This window comes from Centruroides vittatus, unplaced genomic scaffold (assembly GCF_030686945.1).
Source record: "Centruroides vittatus isolate TY-2023 unplaced genomic scaffold, ASM3068694v2 contig_1213, whole genome shotgun sequence".
NCBI lineage: Eukaryota > Metazoa > Arthropoda > Arachnida > Scorpiones > Buthidae > Centruroides > Centruroides vittatus.
Window position 1 is genome coordinate 2,612,208 of NW_027120776.1, and position 23,242 is coordinate 2,635,449.

At 33.3% G+C, this 23,242-nt stretch overlaps 1 protein-coding gene across 1 annotated transcript in view; it reads right to left on the reverse strand.

The window, feature by feature from the left end:
* LOC136985840 (eukaryotic translation initiation factor 4 gamma 1-like) overlaps window positions 1-22,578 on the reverse strand; it is a 96,722-nt gene extending 74,144 nt beyond the window's left edge. Inside the window, exons 1-9 of the mRNA XM_067283212.1 lie at window positions 22,344-22,578; window positions 21,805-21,938; window positions 20,748-20,858; window positions 17,349-17,498; window positions 16,443-16,640; window positions 15,954-16,103; window positions 15,429-15,508; window positions 14,145-14,337; window positions 4,039-4,137 (exon numbers count right to left, since the gene is read on the reverse strand). Coding sequence (XP_067139313.1) covers window positions 4,039-4,137; window positions 14,145-14,337; window positions 15,429-15,508; window positions 15,954-16,103; window positions 16,443-16,640; window positions 17,349-17,498; window positions 20,748-20,858; window positions 21,805-21,938; window positions 22,344-22,578 — 1,350 coding nt within the window. The remainder of the gene's footprint in view (window positions 1-4,038; window positions 4,138-14,144; window positions 14,338-15,428; window positions 15,509-15,953; window positions 16,104-16,442; window positions 16,641-17,348; window positions 17,499-20,747; window positions 20,859-21,804; window positions 21,939-22,343) is intronic.
* Between the last annotated feature and the right edge of the window lie 664 nt (window positions 22,579-23,242).

The following is a 23,242-nucleotide window of genomic DNA, read 5'->3' on the forward strand; positions in this document are numbered from 1 at the left end:
ATTGCATTTTCTTGAATGTCGAGCGTATTTTCAAAAATTATTGTATTTTTAAAATGTTTTTGTAATTGAGGAAAATATTTCATGATTTTCATTTCCAAATCCTTAGTAAAGCTGTCAAGTTTCGTTATAAATATTTTAATATTTTCAAACATTGTTAAAACAATTTGTCCATTTCCTTGAAGTTTTTTATTCGGTTCGTTAAAATGCCGAGTGATGTCACATAAGAACATTAAATCGTTTAACCAATCTGTATTTGAAAATTTGTAAAGACTATTTGTCTTTTTCATTCAAAACGTGCTTAATTTCTTCTAATGAAACGACAAACCAATTAAGAACTTGACCGCAACTGAGCCATCGAACATTGTTATGTGTCGAAATCCCTGAATACTGGCACTCGATTTCCTCTAATAATTGGGCAAATTGTCGTTTATTAAGAGCTCTTGCATTTATAAAATTGATGGCTTTTATTACAACTGGAATTACATTGGAAAATGTTTTTAAACCTTGCTTCGCACAGAGAACTTGCTGGTGTATTATACTATGAAATTCAATCAGAGAATGTGTAATATTTTGCTTAAGATACTGAATAAAACCAATGTTTTTCCCCACCGTATCGGGTGCACCGTCTGTTGTTACAGAAACGATTTTCTGTAGGTCAATATCCATTTCTTTAAATGCAATATCAAATTCTTTAAAAATATCAAGACCAGTACACTTCCCTTTCAATGTTATTAGTTTCATTAGCTCTTCTTTCATTATATTGCCTGATTGATATCGAGCCAACACTGCTAATTGTGCATAACCATTTGTACGTGCAAATACATTGTATGTACATGATGTGACTTTTTCGTTACAAATTACACACAAAGTTGTTTTATTCTTTTCAATCACACCACATTTATCAAACCATTCTGTTTGATATGGTCTGGAACTTGTATCATTTGTTTTTATTTTTTTAACCGCCGACATAGTACAGGGCTACAACTAAAAATATTTATATTTAGAATACAATAATTTGAGAAGAAATTTCTTATTAACATACCTGATATACATACATACGTAGATGAGAAACTTTAATAATAATTTTGAATTATTAAACACTTCTAGATGCATACAAGGCTGCCGCTTAGTTCAACACTGGCACATCTCCCCGTTCTACGATGCAACAAATATGTACGAGCATCAAGTTTATGACTAACTGTCATAAATGCACAGGTGCAGTGACACAAAAGAAAATCAGCTGGCCAATGTCCACTTGGAAATATCTATGTAACGTATTGGCCTTTTAGCAGAGAGGGAACAAAAGAAGTGCAACCTTGTCAATTGGACCCACTGCAATCAGGTAATATACTACTTGTAAGGTGTTGACTTGTAAACAGGGAAAACAAAGGAAGCACTGACTGTCAATTGGACCCACCTGTGGTCAGACGCATGGGTCTCTCTTTTATGATATAAAAAAATAAGTTTATAAAAATCAACGTGTGGGTCATTTAAAAAGCCTGCGTTGGTCAGTGTCTGACCTGCGTGTCATAGATTCGCCACCCTGCTCTACACTAACAAAGACAATCGAAGTGAAAGTACTCATTAGAACTTAATGAAAATGTGCACTATTTAAGATGGCACTACCTTGAGGTTCAACTGTACAGTTACACTTGTACTCAGTAAAAACTGTTCTCCAGCACTTAAGCTTTGATTTTAAATTGAATTTATGTTATTTGGACAACCAAATGCAGTTTCAAAGTTTGGACAACCTCATTTTCTCGACTTCTTTTTGTACTTTATGCATATTTAATCCCATTAAATAGTAATAGTACTTTTTATAATAATAGTAAAGAAATTGAAAACCTAAGTAAATATCATCTTTTGAAATCTGAAGTTAGCCATGTGTGGAATACACAGACAACTGTCATCCTAATAGTAATAGGAGCAACAGGAATACAGTAGAGAGTCGAAAATCGAAATCAATTGGGGACTGGGGTTGTTCAGATTAGTCATTTGTTCCGATTACCAATTATGTACGAAAAAATATATTAACCTGTCCGATGTTCAAATATTTCTCCATTGCGTGTCGCTTCGTGTTGAATTTTCATCGATTTTAAGCCTAACGAAAATTTTTATAATAATCGAGGCTATCGTATCGTTAAAAATTATTTCTGCATTTTGTACAAACAAAATAAATATATTAAAAAATATAAAAACAAAAAAAATTATACTTTAGAAGTTAATTTAGTATCAAAAACGTTCGATTCAGCACGACACAGTCCGACTGAAAATCGTGCCGATTACCGGCGATTCCGATTACCAGGGTTTCGATTAACGACTCTCTACTGTAGTAGCAAAAACCAAAGAAATACATAGATCAATTAGGATCCAACATTGACATCAGCATTCTTCAGAAACAGGTAGCCATACACACGTCCCTTATATACTCAGTAGAGTGCTTGATACTACTATCTTTGTGGTCAACACGCCAGATCCACTCAAGCATAATATGCAGCAATCTTTAGACACACAGCATTCATCAGTTAATCCAGAGTTACCCAATATGACTGTTGCGACTAGGACATAATGCTCATCTGGAAACTTATTAAGAGGAGGAAAACGGAGGAGAAGAGGAACTACTTGCATGTAAAGTACATCTAACGCAGTAAAGGGGGAAACAGGTACCTTCTTTCCCATGGATTACAGGAGGAGGTACTTTTTACTCCGACGTAAATCATGTAAAAATATAAATAAAATAATAATAATAAAACAAATACAGGTTTGTTTGAGATGTCAAACTCCATTATGACGACAAATCCAATATGGCTTCACATATTACACAGAAAGCAGAAGGATGTCAAGTTAGCACGGCTAAGTAACTCAATTTTAGAAAAATGCCCATGAAAACCTAGCAGACGCAGGGGAAAAAAAAAAAAAAAAAAAAAAAAACAAATCACTGCTACTTCTGTGGCTGCTAGTTAAAACTTCAAAAACAGCAATATTAATTTTTTGATTAAACTGCTTCAAATTATCATTTTAACTATTTCTGCTTACATTGTTAAACTATTTTGTATTGAGAGTTGTTAGATTGACAGTTTTTATAGTTTTGAAAAACACATTTTGACTAGGCAGTAAACATGTACAGTACAACCCCTACTTATGAACAGGTTAGGTTTCCAAAGTTTTCTCATAAGTCGAAACTAACCTAGAGAGTACATTTGTACACAGATTTACTATGTATTGTTAGTGCTTGATCCTTCAATGCATTAATATTCAATACAATACGTTATGCTCGTTTACCTGCTCACTACCGCCTGGTAGCAGGTGTTTCAAAAGTGATTTTTCTCCCAACCTAACACACACAGTATTATAATGACAAGTTTAGTTTCCATTGTAACAGAGTAACACTTCTTGCATTTATCTCCAATGCTAGATTTAGTATTACATTTTAGTTGCATTTTTGAAGCACTAAATGTAAACATTTATAAAAATTGCAAATAGAAAAAAAATGCAGTCACTCCAGTGTTACCAACGTCAATACAATCTCAATAGCAGCAATGGAACATCAGAATTCAAGCAAAAATAAAAAAAACTATGATATTCTACCGAAAGAATTCCAAACAATTTATCTATTAAATTTTTTTTATTTGTTACTGACAAATGACAGACTTCGACACCATCCCGTGACCGGCAAGAGAACTTCAAAATCCATGCAAAATTTTAATTTTAAATGTATGGTCAAATTGTTCTTAAGTTGAATATATTCAAGTAGAAAGGCTCCTGTAACAAATACATAAGATTTATCTTTCGTATTCATGTTTCGATCCTCAAAGCTTCCCTTTTGGAAGACAGTTTGTTGCAGTAACTGTTGCCGTTCTTGTGCTTCCCTGTGCGCTTCGAGATGAATCTGATCAATCGTTTTTGGATTATTCTAGTCTCTTCGTGGAACCCAATTGTTCTATAAAAAGTTATTATTAATAACAAAAACAAAATTAAAATAATAAGCAAAAGATAAAACCATGAATGTGGATAAGAATAAAAATTTAAATTCCTTACCTCTCTAAGTTCAATTACATCTTGTAACATAAATCCGACTCTTGAACTAGTCGTTTTTCTAACTACAATATTTCTAATTGATTCAATATATGAGTTTATCTGTAATTTTATTTAGGCCGGTTATTATGGATGAATTGGAATTTGCTATTATTATTATTATTACAAAGATTACATAAATTATCTTCAGTTAAAACTTATCAAAAGTATTTTAGATATAAATTAGTTATTTTAAAACTTATTTGATTAAAAAAAGTTATTTTCAAAATTAATATTACACTTCCTTTTTTCCGATTATAATTAAATTTAAATCTGACGTACTACGAACGCTATTGGAAAAACATTGTATTATTTTACGAAATAATTCTCTCTTTATGAAAACATTGTTTTAAGATATTTAATTCTTTATGATTTTTTCCATCAGATCTTGGTTTCTGAGAAAAATTAAAATATTTCATTACATTCACAGGATTATTTGGAATTTTGTTTTCCTAATTAAAGCATTAACACGGTCAAACCACATTAATAAAATTAATTGAATCTAGAAGTTTTCAGGTCCCTTCAACTTTATTAATGTATTTATGAGATTTGTCTTAAGTGAATTTTACAAAAAAAACTTACTACAAAATGGCAAAAGCCAATTTTTCTTCTTTTCAAAAGTTATTTCTTTATCTCATCTGTTTTTATATGTTCAGAATAAACTTGTGTGGTACTTTAAACATGCACTTAAATGAGATATATTGATTCTTTAAACCAATGTATGTTTTTGACATTGGTTAGAACTGACAAAAAGACATTTTCAGAGCTTAGAGTTGATTGTTGAACTATGTACAATACCTAGTGACCAAATTGTTTTTAGCCCTAGGGCTGAGAGGAATTTGTATAGAAAAACTAGTTGAAATTGTGACAATCGCTCGCCATGTTTTTCCCTATCTCGGACACAATGCTCTTTGTTTGATGCATTCCCGAACGGTCCATCGTCCGTTAGACCCGGAGGGGGCGATGAACCCGGTGGGGGAGGACAAGAGAATATAAAAGGCGGACGGGCCGACGAAAGACAGCTTTTTCTTTCCGTCGAGGGACCAAGCTGAACGAATGAAGAAATCAACATAAAGGGAAAGTTATTGGCTATTGAGATTGAGAGAGGGAACAAGCGGTAGGAACAAAGCTTCTAGGACTCGTCCATGTAACTAATTGTGTATAGTAGATATATTTTTTTTGTATGTAACTTACGCTTATCAGTAAAAAATAATTGTTGCAAAAACCAAGAATTTCTTGTAATACTCATCGAATTAATGTTAATTCAACTTTGGGTTGAGAGAATAAATCTTACAATGGCATCTGCAACAGGACTGTGTGTAGTCTATAAGAAAGACTTCTCAATAGAATTCTGTATAAAGGTTTTATGTTCCTTTGTTTGTACCCCGGGAAAGAACATAATGAGCGAACCGGATAGTCTTCGTGGAATCCCTCTCGATGGTGCCAGTATGGCATCTGCCCCGATTGTTACAGGATTCCTAGGAATGATCCCTACCTTTTCAAATACTAGTAATGACTCAGTGAATATACGTCAATTTTTCCAAACCGTCTACAACATTGCCTGCATAGCCTGATGGGATTCGGAAGTCAAGATTGTGATATTGCAGGCAAAACTCAAAGGAGGACCAATGTCTACATTTTTCTCCTTACAAGACTTGTACCCCATTCCTTCGATGATGTGAAGAATAGCTTAATGAAAAGTTAGGACAAAACTGAATTCCAGGAAAAGAGCATACTAGACCAACTACTGAGCATTCAACAACTAAGAGAAGAGAAGGTATGTGATTACATTATTAGACTTAATGCCTTATTTTATGGAGCCATATCTAAGGATAATCAGGCCTCATTACTCCGTAACAATGTCGTGATGAAAAGATTCATAAAAGGACCTAAATCCACAACTTCGGGAACACATCCTCCGTGGCGAACCAAAACCTTAAATGAAGCTATCGATATCACAGAGCGCAAGGAAAACGTCAGTAACGAGTGTGGGAATTTCGGGAATAATAGAAATATTTCCATTATACAAAATCCCAAGAATGATTGTGACAACAAGGGAGAAAAGTTAGTGCAGAGACAGAAAAAAACGACAGATTATCTCATTTTGAGGCTGCAGTGAGTTCACTGTGCGAATCCTCTCACTCAACTAGCCAAGAATAGCCATGTGGGACAGAGAATAAGACAGTCTGTGCTTTATTTTTAATAACCGGAATCATCTAGCGAGGAAATGCCCCAAGCGTGGATCCTCAAATTTAAACTGAATATGGAACAGAATAAATGCCAGCACTCTGTTCCCAGCTGTAAAATAAGTCTGGCTGGAGTCAATGTATCTGAGAAGAGGCTCCCAATTATAAAAGGAACCATGGGGCAGCTGGATAAGGCGCTGCTATGCAATACAGGTGCTGAGAAATTGGTAATTGACACCAATTTTCTAGGTAGGTTAGAGCTCCAGCACAGAAAACAGCCCTATATGAGAAAGGAGATGAGAATTCGGGGGATCAATGGGCATATTTCTGTTTCTGAGTGGGCCCTGGAAGTAAAGGTTAGTAAGGATCATGAGGCTATTGGTTTGTTATTCTCGCGTATAAGGCTCCCTTCTGACCTTGAATACGACAACATATTGGGGGCTGATTTTGTTGGCAAATTTCCGTCAGTTCTGAATGAGGTGAGGGTAGCATTTGAGAGCAGGAATAATTCATATAGAGACTATGGATACTATGTAAGTTGCGCTAAAGTAAATACCAATGAAAGCATCATCGGAATGATAGATTTTTCACATGTGGAGAAACCTTACCGTAATGAGATTATAGGCTTAGTGAAAGAAAGGAGTGGTGTTTTTGCTTTGGATGTTAAAGAACTTACTGGCACTTCTAAATTACTGCATAGACCAATAGTCGATGATACAAAGGTAGTAAATGTGAAGCAGTATCGTATCCCTAACTGCCATTTGAGCAAGCTAAAAACATTGATGCAGGCCATTTTAAAAGCCAGCATCTACGAAGAGATCTCCTCAGAATGAAATTCTCCTATTCACGTCATAGCTAAGGAATCCAGCAAGATAAGAATGACCTTAGATCTCCCTTATTTAGGTATAAAAGGAAAGTTAATGAAGTAACCAAAAATCAAAAATTTCCAATGGCTCGTATAGACGATATCTTGGAGAAATTTCATGGGAGCAAAGTGTACTAGATCTTAAGTCCGGTTATTTCCAAATCCCTATCAATCCATCAACCCGCCATATTTGCTTTTTCCACTTCATGGGGCAAGTATCAAATGTGTCGACTTCCTCAGGGAGCCAAAAATGCTGGAAAAATTTTCAATATGTGATGTCTCGTTTCTTGGGAAAGCACATAAGGATAAACTGCTGTGTTTCAAGACGATATCATCATATTCTCCCCATCAATTGACGAACATATGAAAATACCAGGGGATATATTTTCTCTTATCAGCAAGGCAAATCTAAAATTAAACCCAAAGAAGTGCAAATTCCTTGTAAACAAAGTTTGCTATTTAGGTCACCTAATTGATGGGGAAGGTATTGGTTCTGATCCCAAGAACACTGATGCAATAGTCCACAGAGGAGCTCCTAAAAACATAACAGAAGTCAGAAGCTTCCTTGGAATGATAGGATTTTTCCAAAAATTCATTCCAAATTTCTCGGAAATAGCCTTTCCACTCACTGAACTGACCAGAAAGCACAAAAAATTCAGGTGGGAAAAGCCCCATCAAATTAGCTTTGACCGCTTGAAGGACTTCTTCATTAAACCACCCATTCTAACCCAACCAGATTCCGTGCGGACAAGTGTTCCAGTGCTGTCCTCTAGCAATGGTGAGGTGAAGATTTGGTTCCTGTGAAATACTTTAGTTACAAAATCCATGGTGCTGAATCAAATTACTCTACAATTGAGGAGTCTCTCGCTCTAGTCCTTGCCCTTCACCATTTTCGCCCTTTGATCCTAAACCAACGTGTGATGATATATTCCGACCACAAGACCTTATCCTATTTAAAGAACATGAAGAATCATAATGGCCGATTGATGAGGTCGGCGATCAAAATATCAGATTTTGATAGAGGTTAACCACATGAAGGGTTGTGATAACCATGTGGCAGACTGCTTGTCAAGGATGTATACTGACCCTCAATCCTACAAACCGATTATTATAAATACTAATGGCGAAAACACAAACTTGTTAGAGAAAGTTATAAAATCCCAAGATAGTGACAAATTCTTTGGCCCAATAAAGAGTTCTCCTAAAGGATCATCATCAAGGTCGGGAGGGGAGTTGAAAGGGGATGATTCTGCCTGAGTTCCAATTAGATAAACATAATTTCATCCACGTGAGACCAAAAGTATACAGAAAGGGGCAAAATAAGAAGCACTTGTGTTGGTAAAGATGCCATACAAGACGTTATAAGAAATTTTCATAACCATCCTTTAGCAGAGCATTGGGGATGGGATAAAACAAGAAAGCTTATTAGCCAGTATTATAACTTCCGAGGGATAAATAAAAGCATCAAACAGTATATCAACCATTGTAGAGAATGTCAGATGCACAACCACCACAAGGGCAGAGCTCCATTCCAGGAAACTGAAGTTGCAGAGTATCCATTTCAAAAGATATCTGTCAACATCATAGGACCCCTCACAACTACACATAAAGGAAAACATTACATCCTCGTCATGATTGATACGTTTACCCATTTCACTGAGGCCTCTCCTTTACCTGACCAGTCTGCTAAGTCGATAGCCAATGCTATATTTGACACTATTATTCGTTGCTACGGCTGTCCGCAAATAATTATTTCTGACCGGGGTACAAATTTTACATCATCTCTGTTTGAGAATATGTACAAGGTTCTTGAGATAAAGAGGAATATCACTACCACTTGTAGACCCTGTTCGAATTCCATCTGTGAACGGGTCAACAAATTGTTGATGTCATCGCACGTACATCGGATGGAAATAATTCTCAGTGGGATCAGTTCGTATGTCTGGCATTGTTTGCAAATAATGCCGCGACCCATTCTTCAACCAATGAGTCCCCCACTTTCCTACTTTACGGGTTTGACCCAAAGTTTCCACAAATGCCGCCATCTAGTGATTCTCAAGATACCATAGACCCTGGCGACTATCCCGATTTCTTACTGAAGCAACTAACAGTCATCCGGGCAGTGGAGTAGCGTGGGTGTCAGCTGCCCGGGGCGGAGGAAAATATTGCCACTCCCTTATTTAGGTATAAGTAATGAAAAATTCAGTGCTCATTTCAATCAATCCGAATCGTAGGTGCGACAAAAATATGAAATGAAATGGTTCAAATTTTTACAAAATATTATTTATTGTGAAATTTTGTTGCCCCCTAAAAGTGCCGCCTGGGGCAGGCCGCCCCTGCCACCCCCACTACGCTATGCCACAGCATCCAGGACACTGTTTATGACTTGAGTTGTGAGAAGAACCACAGTACAGAGAGAGATGGAATAAACACACAAGTCTCTGCCCATTTAATGTGGGGTAAAGGGCATGGCTTTTGAGGAAGGCAAAGGGCTGTAAGTATGGAAAATTTTCCCCTAAATATATGGGCCCTTATTGGATCATTTGCATCCTTGGACCCATTGTGGCTGTACGCCATATTTTTGTACATATGTATTTTAGATTTAATTAGTTTTAATAATTTTCTTTCTTTCTTAACCCTTCTTTCTAACTTCCTTTGTTCATTGTTCTGGCTTTTGGGAACAGGGGCTTCCCACTCCCCACCCACCAGGGGGCCGTGTGGGACAAAGACTTCGAGTGGAGGACGAGTCAAATCTGGGTCACGAAGGGTCATTTTTTTTCCCCGGCCGGACACGAAGAAGCACGGACGAAAACGGCGAGCTCGTGAGACGGAATTCTACGAGGGCCGAATGGAGAGCCGTGAGGTGAGGATCTGGATTTTCAAATCAGAGACACCGAAAAGAAATTATAGTAGAAGATATTTAAAACATTGACGAACCCAGAGACACGCAGAATAGAGCACCAGCCAGCATCGAGTTCAGCGAGAACAAGGGTACCCCACTATCCTATCAATTCTTCTCATTTCCTTATCTCTATACTTTTCTATCCCTAGGTTTAAGTTAGTTAAGGATCGCGCGGGTTTCATTAGTATTGTCGGGCAAGTAGTTTCCAAGAAGGTAAGCTACTTGGGTTATTGTTACTAACGGACAGTAAGAGAAATTGGACCGAGGGAATCCAAAAGAACTCATCTGTATATATTGTTTATCGCAAAATTAAATTTGTTTTAATTGAATTCACGTGTCTGTGTATTCCTATCGCGCTTCACACATCACACCGTAACGTAGAAATCAAAGGGGGATCCAGAGGTGACAAGAATGTTGTTCACATCGACCGAATTAAACCATGCCTTACTGGTATGCTTCTCCCAAACAAACCCCGGTGGACGCAGAAGTGCGAGAGCAACGAATATGGGACGATGACGACCAAGCTGATATCCCAGCTGTGCAATATAGATCAGGGAACGCACCGACTCGAAGTAACTCTGAACAAGAAATGAACAATTCAGATACTCACAAACAACCTATTCATAATTACAGCCTTTGGGGTAGAAAGATAAACTTTTGCTGCTTGAACTATGGAAACTGACTTTAACGGGACGGTATGTGTGAAGATCGCTTGCCATGTTTTTCACTGTCTCAGACACAATGCCCTATGTTTGATGCATTCCCAAATGGTCCATCGTCTGTTAGATCCGGAGGGGGCAATGAACCTGGTGGGGGAGGACAGGCCGACGGAAGACAGCTTTTTCTTTCCATCGAGGGACCGAGGTGGATGAATGACGAAGTCAATGAAAACGGAAAGTTATCGGCGATCAAGATCGAGAGAGGGAACGAGCAGTAGGAACAGAGCTTCTAGAAGGACTCGTCCATGTAACTAATTGTATATAGTAGATATATTTTTTTTTGTAACTTACACGTATCAGTAGAAAATAATTGTCACGAAAACCAAGAATTTCTTGTAGTACTCGTCAAATTAATGTTAACTCAACTTTAGGTTGAGAGAATAAATCTTACAAAATAACTTTTTTTTTTTGTTGCTGATGTCGTGTTTAAAGAGTTAAAGCTCCCAGATATAAAAAAAAACTGACCTAGCAGCCAAATTGAATACAGGAATTGGACACATGTAAAACTAAAGTTAAAAGTAACGTTTTTGCATGACTTTCAATGAAAATTGTAATTTTAAAATTAAAAATGAACAAACTAATTATTAATTAATATTGTAATTCAGTAATGTGAAATAGTAATTGAAAAACAATTCAATTTACAGGGAAGCACAATAGTATCACATCAGTGTTATGATGCTTAATTCATTAAAATTATTAGCACATTAAATTAGTTGGCCTTATTTTTGATATCATTAATCATATCTTTACCTTTCTAAATCTATAGAGATTTCTATCAAAAGTTTAGATAGGTGACCTTTGTTCTAGAGTGGGCGTGAGTGTCCCCTCTAGATTAGAACAGTGTGTGAATAACGACGGCAAGCAGAATGAGTATTTTAAATATTAAGGCTGTGCTTGTTATTACGAGAATTGGGCTGTTTTCTGTTTTCATAACTGTATACCTACTTTTGCACCCCCCCCTGTATTTTCATTTTCCTTACTGGCAAGTTGGTCAAAGAGGTGGATCAGGGCTTAAAGCAGTCATAGCAGTGAAAAAAAAAGTGAGAAAAGAGAGTTCACACTGAAAAAAAGCTAATAGTGTTAAAGTGAACTAAAACAGGCGTTACTAAAAAACACACAAACACACACATTTTGTATCAATAACATTGCACATGATATTAGATTGATTATTAAGTGGACTGATAAGATTAAATATGAAAATGGTTAGGCTGAGTTTATACTCCAGAAAAGTGACCAGTAAGACTGCATTAAGCCAGAACAGGCCTGCATTAAGTTTTCATGTGCCCCGTACGGAATTCCCACCGTTACACAGCAAAGCAAATGAAATAGTAACGTAACTACCAGAATGTGTTTCCATATAATATGCCAAATTTCAAATGCCATTTATTTCAAGGTACATTTTTTGATTTCTTTATAAAAAAAATGTAATTAAAGAAGAAAAAAAACAACTTCTGACAGAATCAGTGGGTTGCATGTTCATTACGTAGCAATACCACTAATAATTGTGACTCAAACATTTATTTGGTAATTTTATCAATATTTTTTAAGTGATTAAAAATAAAATTAGTATTACCAGTAATGAATTCTGTAGTCTCCAAATCTATTCACCTGAGTACAATAAAATAATTTTTAGTAATTTGACCCACAACTGACAGAGGAGAGAGTTTATGAAAACAATGTAATTAAATGTTTAGCAGTTTGTTGTCCTTCACAGTAGGGAACTGGCAGAGTCTATTACTTTCACAGGAGAAAATACATAAAGCTTTCTACTACCCTGAAGTTGAAAAATAATACAATCCCATGAGATTTAACAAATCTGACGTCAATAAGTAAATGATGAAATTATTTATAGAGAGTTGATATTTGATAAGTTTAGTTTTTTGCATTTATAAATCAAATTACAGAAATTATAAATAAAAATCTCATTTTTTAAAAATTAAAAATCAAAATTTCGCTTACAAATGATCGAGACGCAGCGCATGCTTTTTATTTTTATAAATCGCTTTGTTTTATTAGACACAGATATTATTCCTATATAGATTTATTAATTATAATAAACATATTTTAATGTAATTTTATACTTAATGTAACACTGTAATTAACGTCTAAAATGAAAAAGTAATTGAATCGAGTCTCGCCTCCATATTAATTAATGTGCCACAGTAATTAATTGATCATGTTGCATCAAATTAAATAATTTATAAAAATTAAAATAATTGGCTATATCTGTTCACAATGATATTGTAAAAACACACTGTACTTATAGTTTAGCATTTCCAATAATATTTAATTTATTTTTGAATTTTAAAATATAAGAAAAACAATTTTTTAAATTAAGTTTTATGCATTTATATCTGCAACTTCAGATAATACAAATATATAAGAATCTGCCAAAAGAAGTTAATTAATAATAATTAAAATCGGAAAAAATATATAAAATTTTCAAGGTAAGGAAACTTGTAAAAAGTCAGGTATGTGATCACGTAACCCCATCTCCCCACTTTTCATAACTAAACGGTCGAAGTTGAAATGAAAGCCTAAACTCCAGTAGAAGTAAAAACACGAGTTTCTACTGTTAGCATTAAATAAAATCTATTTCTTTCTTTTGTCCACTGTGCTCAAATAAATACAAATGCTAAAAACAATGCCACATAAAAATCAATCACTCTTAACACCGAACTAGAAGTGTACTTATGTCTTAATGCAGTGTGATCGTATCGAAGCGCCACGGAGATCAGCATTTCAGAAGAATTCAAGCAAGGAGAACCCACACGCAAATTCCTACAGCATGTACAGAATATCAAGCTTTAAGAAGCTCTTTGTTTTGTTAGTCTATATACATGTACACTACATGTGTATATGACAATGCCTTATCATGTCGCGCACAGTCCATAAGGTGTATGGGTTCGTGCTAGTCGCTATTTCTCTCCTGAGAGCATTTATGAAAAAAAAAATTCACATGGGAAGTGAAAAAAGCTAAAAAAGTAAGTTTTTCTCAGAAAAAGCTAAAAAAGAGAGTCACTTTAAGCCCTGTGGAGTCAATCTACCATTCTGGGGAACCCAAGATTGAATCCAGGTAGATTGTAAAATGAAGGGATTTTTGAGGGTGGTCTCTTCTGATATGTCTGGTCCCATGCACATGGTCGTGAATATGGCCAAACTGAACACGGGTCAGGGAGAATGTTTCCCTTAGGATCCACATGACAAAGAGGAAACAAAATGTCCAATTTCTAATGTACATGTCAACTGTCTTTTGATATGACAAATATTCATTAGAATATAATCATCTGATGGAGGAAAAATAACAATGCATCATCAAAAATTAAATAAAGTTGTCAATTATCAAAATATCAATCTTACACATTTCAGAATTAAAATTAAAATGTAAAATGACTAACCAATGAACTTGATTTGTTAGTATTAGATTTTTTAGATTTCTTCTTATTGGTTTCAAGTTCCTTTCCAATTGTCGTAAGAAGTAGACACAAACATTCTAATGAATGTTCATCGCCACGAAGTAGCAATATTTTCAGATATTTGCGCATAATTGTTGCAGAAAACATATGAAGTTTAAAAAGTTCTCCAGTAAATCTAAAAATGACAAGGGCACCAATATATTATGAAAAGAAATTATAAACGATAAAATTCATTTATATAAAGATATTTTGCCATTTCTATTCAATAATAAAAAAAATACATAATAATATTCTTTATGAAAAATACACACAGTAAACTCTACTTACTGTAATCACCAGTGTGGCTATTAGTCATTAACATTATCGAAAGTAGAAACTTATCAGAGTTCAGTTATTGTTATCGCAATCTTCGTGATAATTAGAAAAATACTTTTTTGTACTAAGCATCAATGTTTGGATAACAAAGTGCAATATCACTTTTAACTGATGTTTTAAAGGTTAAACATTTCAACTACTCTTTGCTAACAGTAAAATAGTTTACATTGGTAACATTTACTTCAAATATTAGTTTTCAATTTGCAGATATTTTCAATTATAGACTTGCTTGAGACCCATTGAAGGGATTTTTGAGGGTGGTCTCTTCTGATATGTCTGGTCCCATGCACATGGTCGTGAATATGGCCAAACTGAACACGGGTCAGGGAAAATGTTTCCCTTAGGATCCACATGACAAAGAGGAAACAAAATGTCCAATTTCTAATGTACATGTCAACTGTCTTTTGATATGACAAATATTCAGTGAGACACTTGCTGAACATAAGGAAAACATGATTATACTTCATTTTCTTGAAAAACAAAACAATTTTTATGTTAAAAACAACACAATTTACTATTGCAAAATCTAATTTTCTAAACAGAATATAGATTACAATATATCTGGACCAAACAATTTTGAACACACTGATGTATCCAGTGCGTAAAACTTGGAAAATTTTGTGTAATTTTAGTAACCTTAATCATTAATTATTTAATTAAATTAAGTGTGCACTGATATAGTTTGTTAATAAATTAATATGAGACAAAGTTTACATATTTTCAAATTTATAACATGGTTTATACAAATATATTTATACCTATGATTGCACTATGCTTCCTCTGTACGAGTATAATAATAAAAATCAGTGTAAAAAGGATTATTGTAAAATATAATTTGCATTAATTATTCGATTATGAGTGACAAAATATTAAAAAATGTGTAAAAGTTACTTTATATTTCCCAGCGATCGACGCCTCGATTTTCTTTCCTCCTCTTCCAGCTCTTCTCTAAGCTGTTTCTTCTTTTCCTCCTGAAGGATCAGAATTCCATTATTTACAATTGAATAAAATACTAGAAATTATATAATTGAAAATATCTCAAAATTGCAAATTATTAAACAAAACAATGGGCTTTCTTCATATTTCTTTATTGATTAAATAACTGCTGATATGTTGAGTCAGTAGTAGTATTTTTACAGAATAATTTGAAATGAAATGATTTAAATTCAATAAAAAAAAGGAGCATCTGGATAGTAATATTCATATATTTTTCTTTCTTAAATACATAAAATTTTCAATAACCTATTGCTTGCATTCAAATGCATTTGAACAAATCACCATGCAAGATTCTATAGTTAGTGTATTTTGTGTATCTTCAAATTCAAGTTAACATAGACACTAAAAACTTAAAACAACTTCACGATAAAAACCTTACATGATTATATATTTATCATCATTAGGTAAATCATTACTTACAGTTTCTGCATTTTCAATCAGCTGAAGTCTATTCTTATAATTAATTTCGTCTTTATTATCTTTCTGAAATTCGGTGTTACATTTTATCAGCAAAGCTTTCCTGAAGAAGTTTCTTGATTTCTGATTGCCAGTATTTACATTGAGTTTTGACTAAAATTTCAAACAATTTATTAATAAAAAGATGGAATTTTAATAGAAGTAATTATAATATACATAATGAAGCAGAAAATAATATTAACTCGGTTAATTGGGGGTTTCAGGGTATTTTTAATGTAAAATGTGTAATACATTAATTTTATAGTATCATTTTTAAACTCCTTTAATTCGAACGTTAACCCTTCTTATACATATGTATTGCTGTTAATAAATTCAAAACTTTAAATTGGTATGAAGAAAACTATACCTATCTTCATTAAATTTACATAGTAGAGAACTATTTATAAATTAAATCATTCTAAATCACTTAAACATTAAAAAATTAATTCTTACCTTTGCAATGTGTTTACACATATTTGCACAAGGAACACTAAAATTTGGCTCATCAATTGCCTTCTCAACAATAAGATTAACGACACACATCAGTCGTCCTCCATTATTTATTGGTAATTGCTTCACTTGTTCTACTAGTGTCTGTAAGTTTTGTAGAGTTAACTTACTTAAAATTCCTCTTAGTTTCTTCTCTAATTCCTGTTTAAAAAATTAAAAACTTATTAAGAAATGATTAACTAAATTCTTGTAAAGTTGTCATAACCAAACCTTCATTTATTTCAAAATTAAAACAACCTAATTCAACATTTCGTCTTTCATACAAAAGAAATATCTGGAGAAAAAATTTTATTTCAAATATTAACGAAGCCAATGTAAAAATGTCTAGTGTCGTCCCTTTCATCCTCTTCACAGAAACAGGAGGCACAGCAGCATTCGAGACATTTTTATAAAGGTATGCTGCGTGACTGTTGTTCTTATAACAGAAAAAGGACAAAGTGGATGCTAAACATTTTCTGTATTGTTTTATATAGAAGTATTTCAAGTATTTATGTATGAATCTGAAAACTTTCATAATAGAAATTTCATTCAAATTATTTTGATCACACTAATTTCCTATCACTTTAAAAACTTTACAAATGCATTACTTAATATATTAATTGTTTATAAGTGATGCAATTTTTATATATTTTTTTGACAAAAAAAATAGCCAAATAACTAAAAATAATGAATATCAACTGAGATCAATATTCCAATGCCTATGTGTATGTATAGACACACACACACACACACCCACACCAAACCAAAAAAACAAACACTAAACTATTTACTGTGACTGTGTATTACTCACTACAGTGTTCACTACAGTGTTAAGAGTTAGAAGACATTATTCTGTGCTAAACTATTTACTTGGGTTTTCTGTTTGTCAGCATCATCATCGTCAATTTCCTTTTTAACATGTGGCTTCCAGGCATTGACACATTTCTGTAATTTCACGTTTTCATTGAATGAATTTGAAATGGTAATTATCTTTTTAGGTTTATCACGACCTTGCCGACTCTGTACTTTACAATTAATAAAAATTTTTCTGTAATTTTTTAATTTTAATTATGCTGTGCCACCACTAGAGGACTTTTTAACTATTTTACATTTTGCGGCGAATGGTAGCCTACAAAGAAAGGTCGACTTTGCCGGTAGAACTGTTATTGCCTCGTATAGCATGTGAAGGGACAAATCAGCTAGACTCATCTATGTATGTATAGTCAAATAGAAATATTTTTCTGTAAAGCCATATTCGTCCCGGCAATTTTTACTAATTGCTGACTGTCTTCTTCCAATTCCTCCAGAAGGCAAACAAGAGAATTTTAATATATAATAATAGTGACAATAAAATGTTATTAACAGTGATTAACTAAACAAAACTATTAAAGTTGTAATAAATCTACAATTTAAATATTGTTTTTGCTATCTGTGAGCCTAACGGTTTAAGGACGTAAAATTTTGAGTTTTACTGTTAAATGATTTTTTCGAAGGAATGTAAACATTAGTCGACGAGAAGGGAAACTATCTTGCGATCTCACGGAAATGGGTCAAATGTCAACTTTTAACATCAACAATTCGGGAAGAAATCGCAAGTCATCGCACACCTGTGAATTGGTCATTGTAACGACAAACGACCGGTTGGCTCGATGCCAACAATGACCATATAAAAGCAATCGTTACAGGAAGTTCAGGGCGATCACTCAGAAGTTGTTCTTGGTACATGTATCTTCCGTCCCGGTCCTGTCCGTGAAGAAAACAGTAGAAGACATTGCACTGTTCCAGCTTCAATGTTCCCGCACAGTCGTCGCATATGGTCATCCGGCAACAAATAGAGGTATAATTTAGGGCCAAAACCTTTGTAAACTCTCTCCCACTCTAGAGGTTAGGCATGCGGCATAGCGATTAGGTTGATTGCCAATTTCTATAAGTTATATGTTAACCGCATTTAATCATTTATCCTTTATGTATACTCTTGTATATTAGATTAAGTATATAATAAACTCCTTATTTGTTTATTTAACCTGAGAACCTGCCTATCATTGCTCGCACGAACACCTGTCGACTTCCTCACCACTCGATAACAACCCATCCAACTGACGAGGAGATCGGATCTCATCAACCTGTGCAGAGTAAGTGGTCATAAGGGATTGACCCCTGACCCCCTGCTTATCTCACATATCTAACTTGATTGTCAGAAATCTATTAAAATTTCAAAAATTAACTACAGCGGTAGAAAAAATTCAATTAATATGTTTTCAAATCAAAAATGTAATCTGCGTTAATCATAATCACTACCGGGAAGTCAATTAGTAATCAACAGGGAAATTTTAAGCATCAATGGTTGATTTTGACCAACAAAACATCAAAAAAGGTGAATTTATACACACAAATAAAATTGAAAAAATTACTCTAAATTTTGCTCAAAAGTTAAAATTGCATCAATTTCTTGCTTTAGGTTGGAAATATCTTGTTAAATATCAAATTTCTGTTTAACTTCAAATTTTCAATGAATTTAAGTGAAGATATGTATGATTGTAATTAGAACGAAACTTTCAGGAAGACCATTTCTCACCATGGTAATCAATGTATTTGTCGTATGTACCTTACCATATACAAGGGTACTCATCAAGTCTTCAAAAATTCATTGCTTGAAATTTTTTAGGGTAATTTAATGGACCAAATAACATATTAACTGTCGGACAATGAGATTCGATGCAAGAAAGGCAATTTTCCTCATTCTTCTCATTTGCTGCTCCAAGCTAAATTCTCAATCATCATTCATTAAAAAAAAAAAAAAACCTAGAAAATTAATTATCACATTTGTATATATTTAATTTACCATTAAATTGATAAATTACAAGGGAAATTCAAAAACACCGGTACTATGAATACGTTATTTAATTACAAGAGAAGTGACACTCTGATCTGTAATTAAAATAAATATAAACAACACGTTATTTTAGAACAATTTAGGTTAAATACCTGCCAAGATGAACTAAGGTTAGAAGAGAAAATAATTAATAAAAATTCAGTTAAAATAATTAAAGTTTTCCAGGAAATTTTTATTTTTTGGCAAAAATTGGGTTAACCGGTTACGTAACTTATACATATTGATATATTGCCAACTATTCATTATGTTATGCTAACTCAGAATCAGAAAAGCCTTTCGAACACAACTATTTTATGTAATGTTCAACATTTTGGCATTCTTATTAATTAAATGGGGATATTAAAAATAATAATTGGTTTGAATGACGGCCCGAATTGTTTCGAGTAAACCAAATCTGAGCCCTAACCTCATTCTCTACATTTTCTTAACTATTCCTATTCAGCTGTTTTATTAATTCTTTTATTGTGATCATTGAGTAATTCTATTTTTATACTTGTTCTTCGTGTTACTTAATTGATTTCTTTATTCTGTAATGCATTTAGCTGAAGATGTTTGCTTTTCAAATAAATGTAATATAACTTTAAGTACAGCACTTGCTTTTCGTCTGAATATAAAGAATATTTCGTATGGGCATACAAACAAGCGAGTTTAAACAAGTCGAACAAACATAAATTTGCTACAAATAACCATTTCTTGTTAATTCTGTGAATTCTTAGTTAATATTTTCTTGAATGAATGATATTATATACTTCTTTTTATTGATTCGAGAACAATGGGTAAATAAATTTTACCTAACTGTACTCGCTCTGGAACAATTCCAATTTACTCGAGTATGCCTCTACCGTGAAGCAATACATCTTTTCCGACAGACCGATGCCGATGCAGCAATTGTCTGTCTAGCAATACGAAAGCCAGATTGAGTCGAGTCAAATGTTTGAGATTTTCATAGACTGCACTAATCTGGCCCAAATATGTCATCCCTCGTTACTTCATTTCCCGTACAAACGAAAAGACTGAGCTCACACTTAAAAGAATGCTCTCAATGTCCTTAGAATTAAAATTTGATGTACATCATCTTTCAAAAACTTACTAGTGTCTTATTCATATTACTTTTATATATTTTATCTCAATTTTAAAGTAAAATACTTCAAATTATTCCTATTATCAGTTTTATAAGAATGATTTTTACAGTTAGTGGATATAAATGAAAGACTAACCAAAAGCTAAATAGCTTAAACTAAATTAATTTACATATTTAATTAAATTTTTAATTGACTAGGGCAATAAAGTATTTGTGTAATCTAAGATGAAAATAAAAATTTCCTTATCTACATAAATTAATTTTGCGTTTTATCTCACGTAAAGAAGATGCTTACAGGGTGCGACTGCCTGCTAGCAAAATTCGGTACGACGAGATCCGAATAATTCCGAGGCCGCAGAGGAGCGGACGCAGGTCGATTATCATCCGGTAATTTCTGGAGATGTGCCTAATAAAAGAAAAACAAAATTTATTAAATAAATGATAAGATGAATTACTTAAGACACTTCTTTTTAACATGTGTCAAATTTAGCCACATATTTCTATAACTGAAAGTTCTCTAGAACTTTTTCCAGAAAAACAATAGTAATAAATTTTCTAGAAAAAACACTTCAAATTTGTTCATTATATATTACACAGCAATAAAAACAAAGTTTGTGAAAAACTATGTAAAATTTATCCGAGTGATTTTATTATTCGTGATACAGATGAATGAATCACATCTTCTATTACTAGTGACTATTGTATGTAAACTTCCCCTTGATATCTTAAATTCATATTCTGTATTTTCACTTTTCATACCCAATTAATTATAATAACTAATCATTTCATCTACATAATTTTAATTATTGTGTATAGATAACAGAATGACCCAAAAGTTAGTAAACCAAAATATATTTTAAGATTAAGAAATTAAATTATGAGGCAGTCGTCAGAAACTGGTTTTGACCAATGTAAAAATGCATCTTGGCTCGCCGACATTCGGGTCATCCCGTATTAAACGACTGCATTTAGTTTAGTAAGGGCGAAATCTCAAAGATACCCAAAATCTACAAGTAATAAATGAAATTAATATTGCAATATGTTAAATTTAAAATGGGTCCAGTAAGGAGGAGCTTATTAAATAGCACCATAAATCATGCATTGATAAAAGAAGTGTAGTTAACTAGAAGCTAAAGATATTTACCTCTTAACTTATATATAACACACACGCACGTAGTTAAAAACGAGACAGACACACTCTTACAAAGCTGATCGAAGTAATTGTGAAAATACTAAACCTATCAAATATTTTCTGGTGTGTTCTTACCAATTCTGAACATTGAATGCAGCAAAACATTCCAAATTTTATAGCAATTAGAAACTTTACACCGAATAAATAACAGACATCTTACCTTTTCTTTAACTATTTCCGCCGACGACGGAAGATTTCGCGGTTTCTGCAAGCAGAGAGGTTCTCCTTGCAATTGTAATAGGAAAGCCCGATCGTATATCTTTTTACCTTCGGGGTTAATAGGACTCCATTGATCTGATTTAAATCAAAAATCGTTATTAACAATTACAATTACAAGTAAAATAATTCAATAAGTTTGTGTTTTAAGTAAATTAAGCAAATATCATTAACATAAATATAAAAACTATTAATCCTTTTGTACAAGTGTGATTGTCGAGGTAAACAAAAGGAAATTAAAAACCTTCATTTTCTTTTGGGAAAATTTCTAAATTTTAAAGTTTTATCACCGTCATCATTCAATGAAGAAAATTAAATGTATACATTTAAAAGTAGAAAACTACCATTAATATTTAATTATATTTTTATTAGCATGAATTTTATCAATTAAAATCAATTTACATAATGTGTTTACATGTATTTCATGCAGTTTTTAATGTAATTTTTATACAAAGGAATTGAAAAAAAAAACTAGAACCTTACCTTCTGAATAATTGTACTTTAATTCTGGCTCTTTTATGGAGTTTTCGGTCACAGAATTTTCATTATTTTCCAATCTATTCTGGACTTCCATACTAACGCTTACATTTTCCTCATTTTTCTCGGCCACTTTCCTCTTCTTTTCCAATAAATCAGTACCCGATTCGCAAGTGTTTATCTGAGGAATGACCTCGACCACATTTGAATCCGGAGTAGGTGATAGCGATGGAATCGACATATCCTAGAAATAAATATTCATATACAAAAGTTTACTCTAAATGTGAAATTCTGATTATCATTATATTATTCTAAATGAGAGAGAAAGAAAAATAAATAATAAACTGATTGCTAAATTTCTTTCATTTCTCATATGCAATTATTGACTTCGTACTCAATCGTAAGACAACTATCAACATCTGAATCAAAATGAAAATTGCAAGCGTGCAGAAATATATGGAAATAATATTCATCGCTTGTGTGAGGTTCCGGAAAGGGTCGAAACAAAAATTTAATTTCAAATTAATTAGGAGCAAAAACGCTATTGTCAAGTCGGATCAAAGGTGATGTTAGTTATGTAATGGAGAAGGAGGAGGAACAAACTGTCAAACAAACTGCAATGCTAAAACAAATGATGTAATGGATCAGATGGAATGTCAGTCGGGAAAGGTACAACTGACTCAACGGGAAGTGTTTAACCATCAATGGTTAATTTTGACCAAAGAAACATCAAAAGGTTCTCAGTCAGAATTTATACACACAAATAAAATTGAAAGTTTACTCTTAAGTTTTGCTCAAAATTTCTGTTTAATTCAGAGAAAATGTAGAGTTAAAATGAAGATATGTATGACAGTACAGTAATACCTCGGTTTTCGTTGACTTCGGTTATCATCGATTTTGGTTTT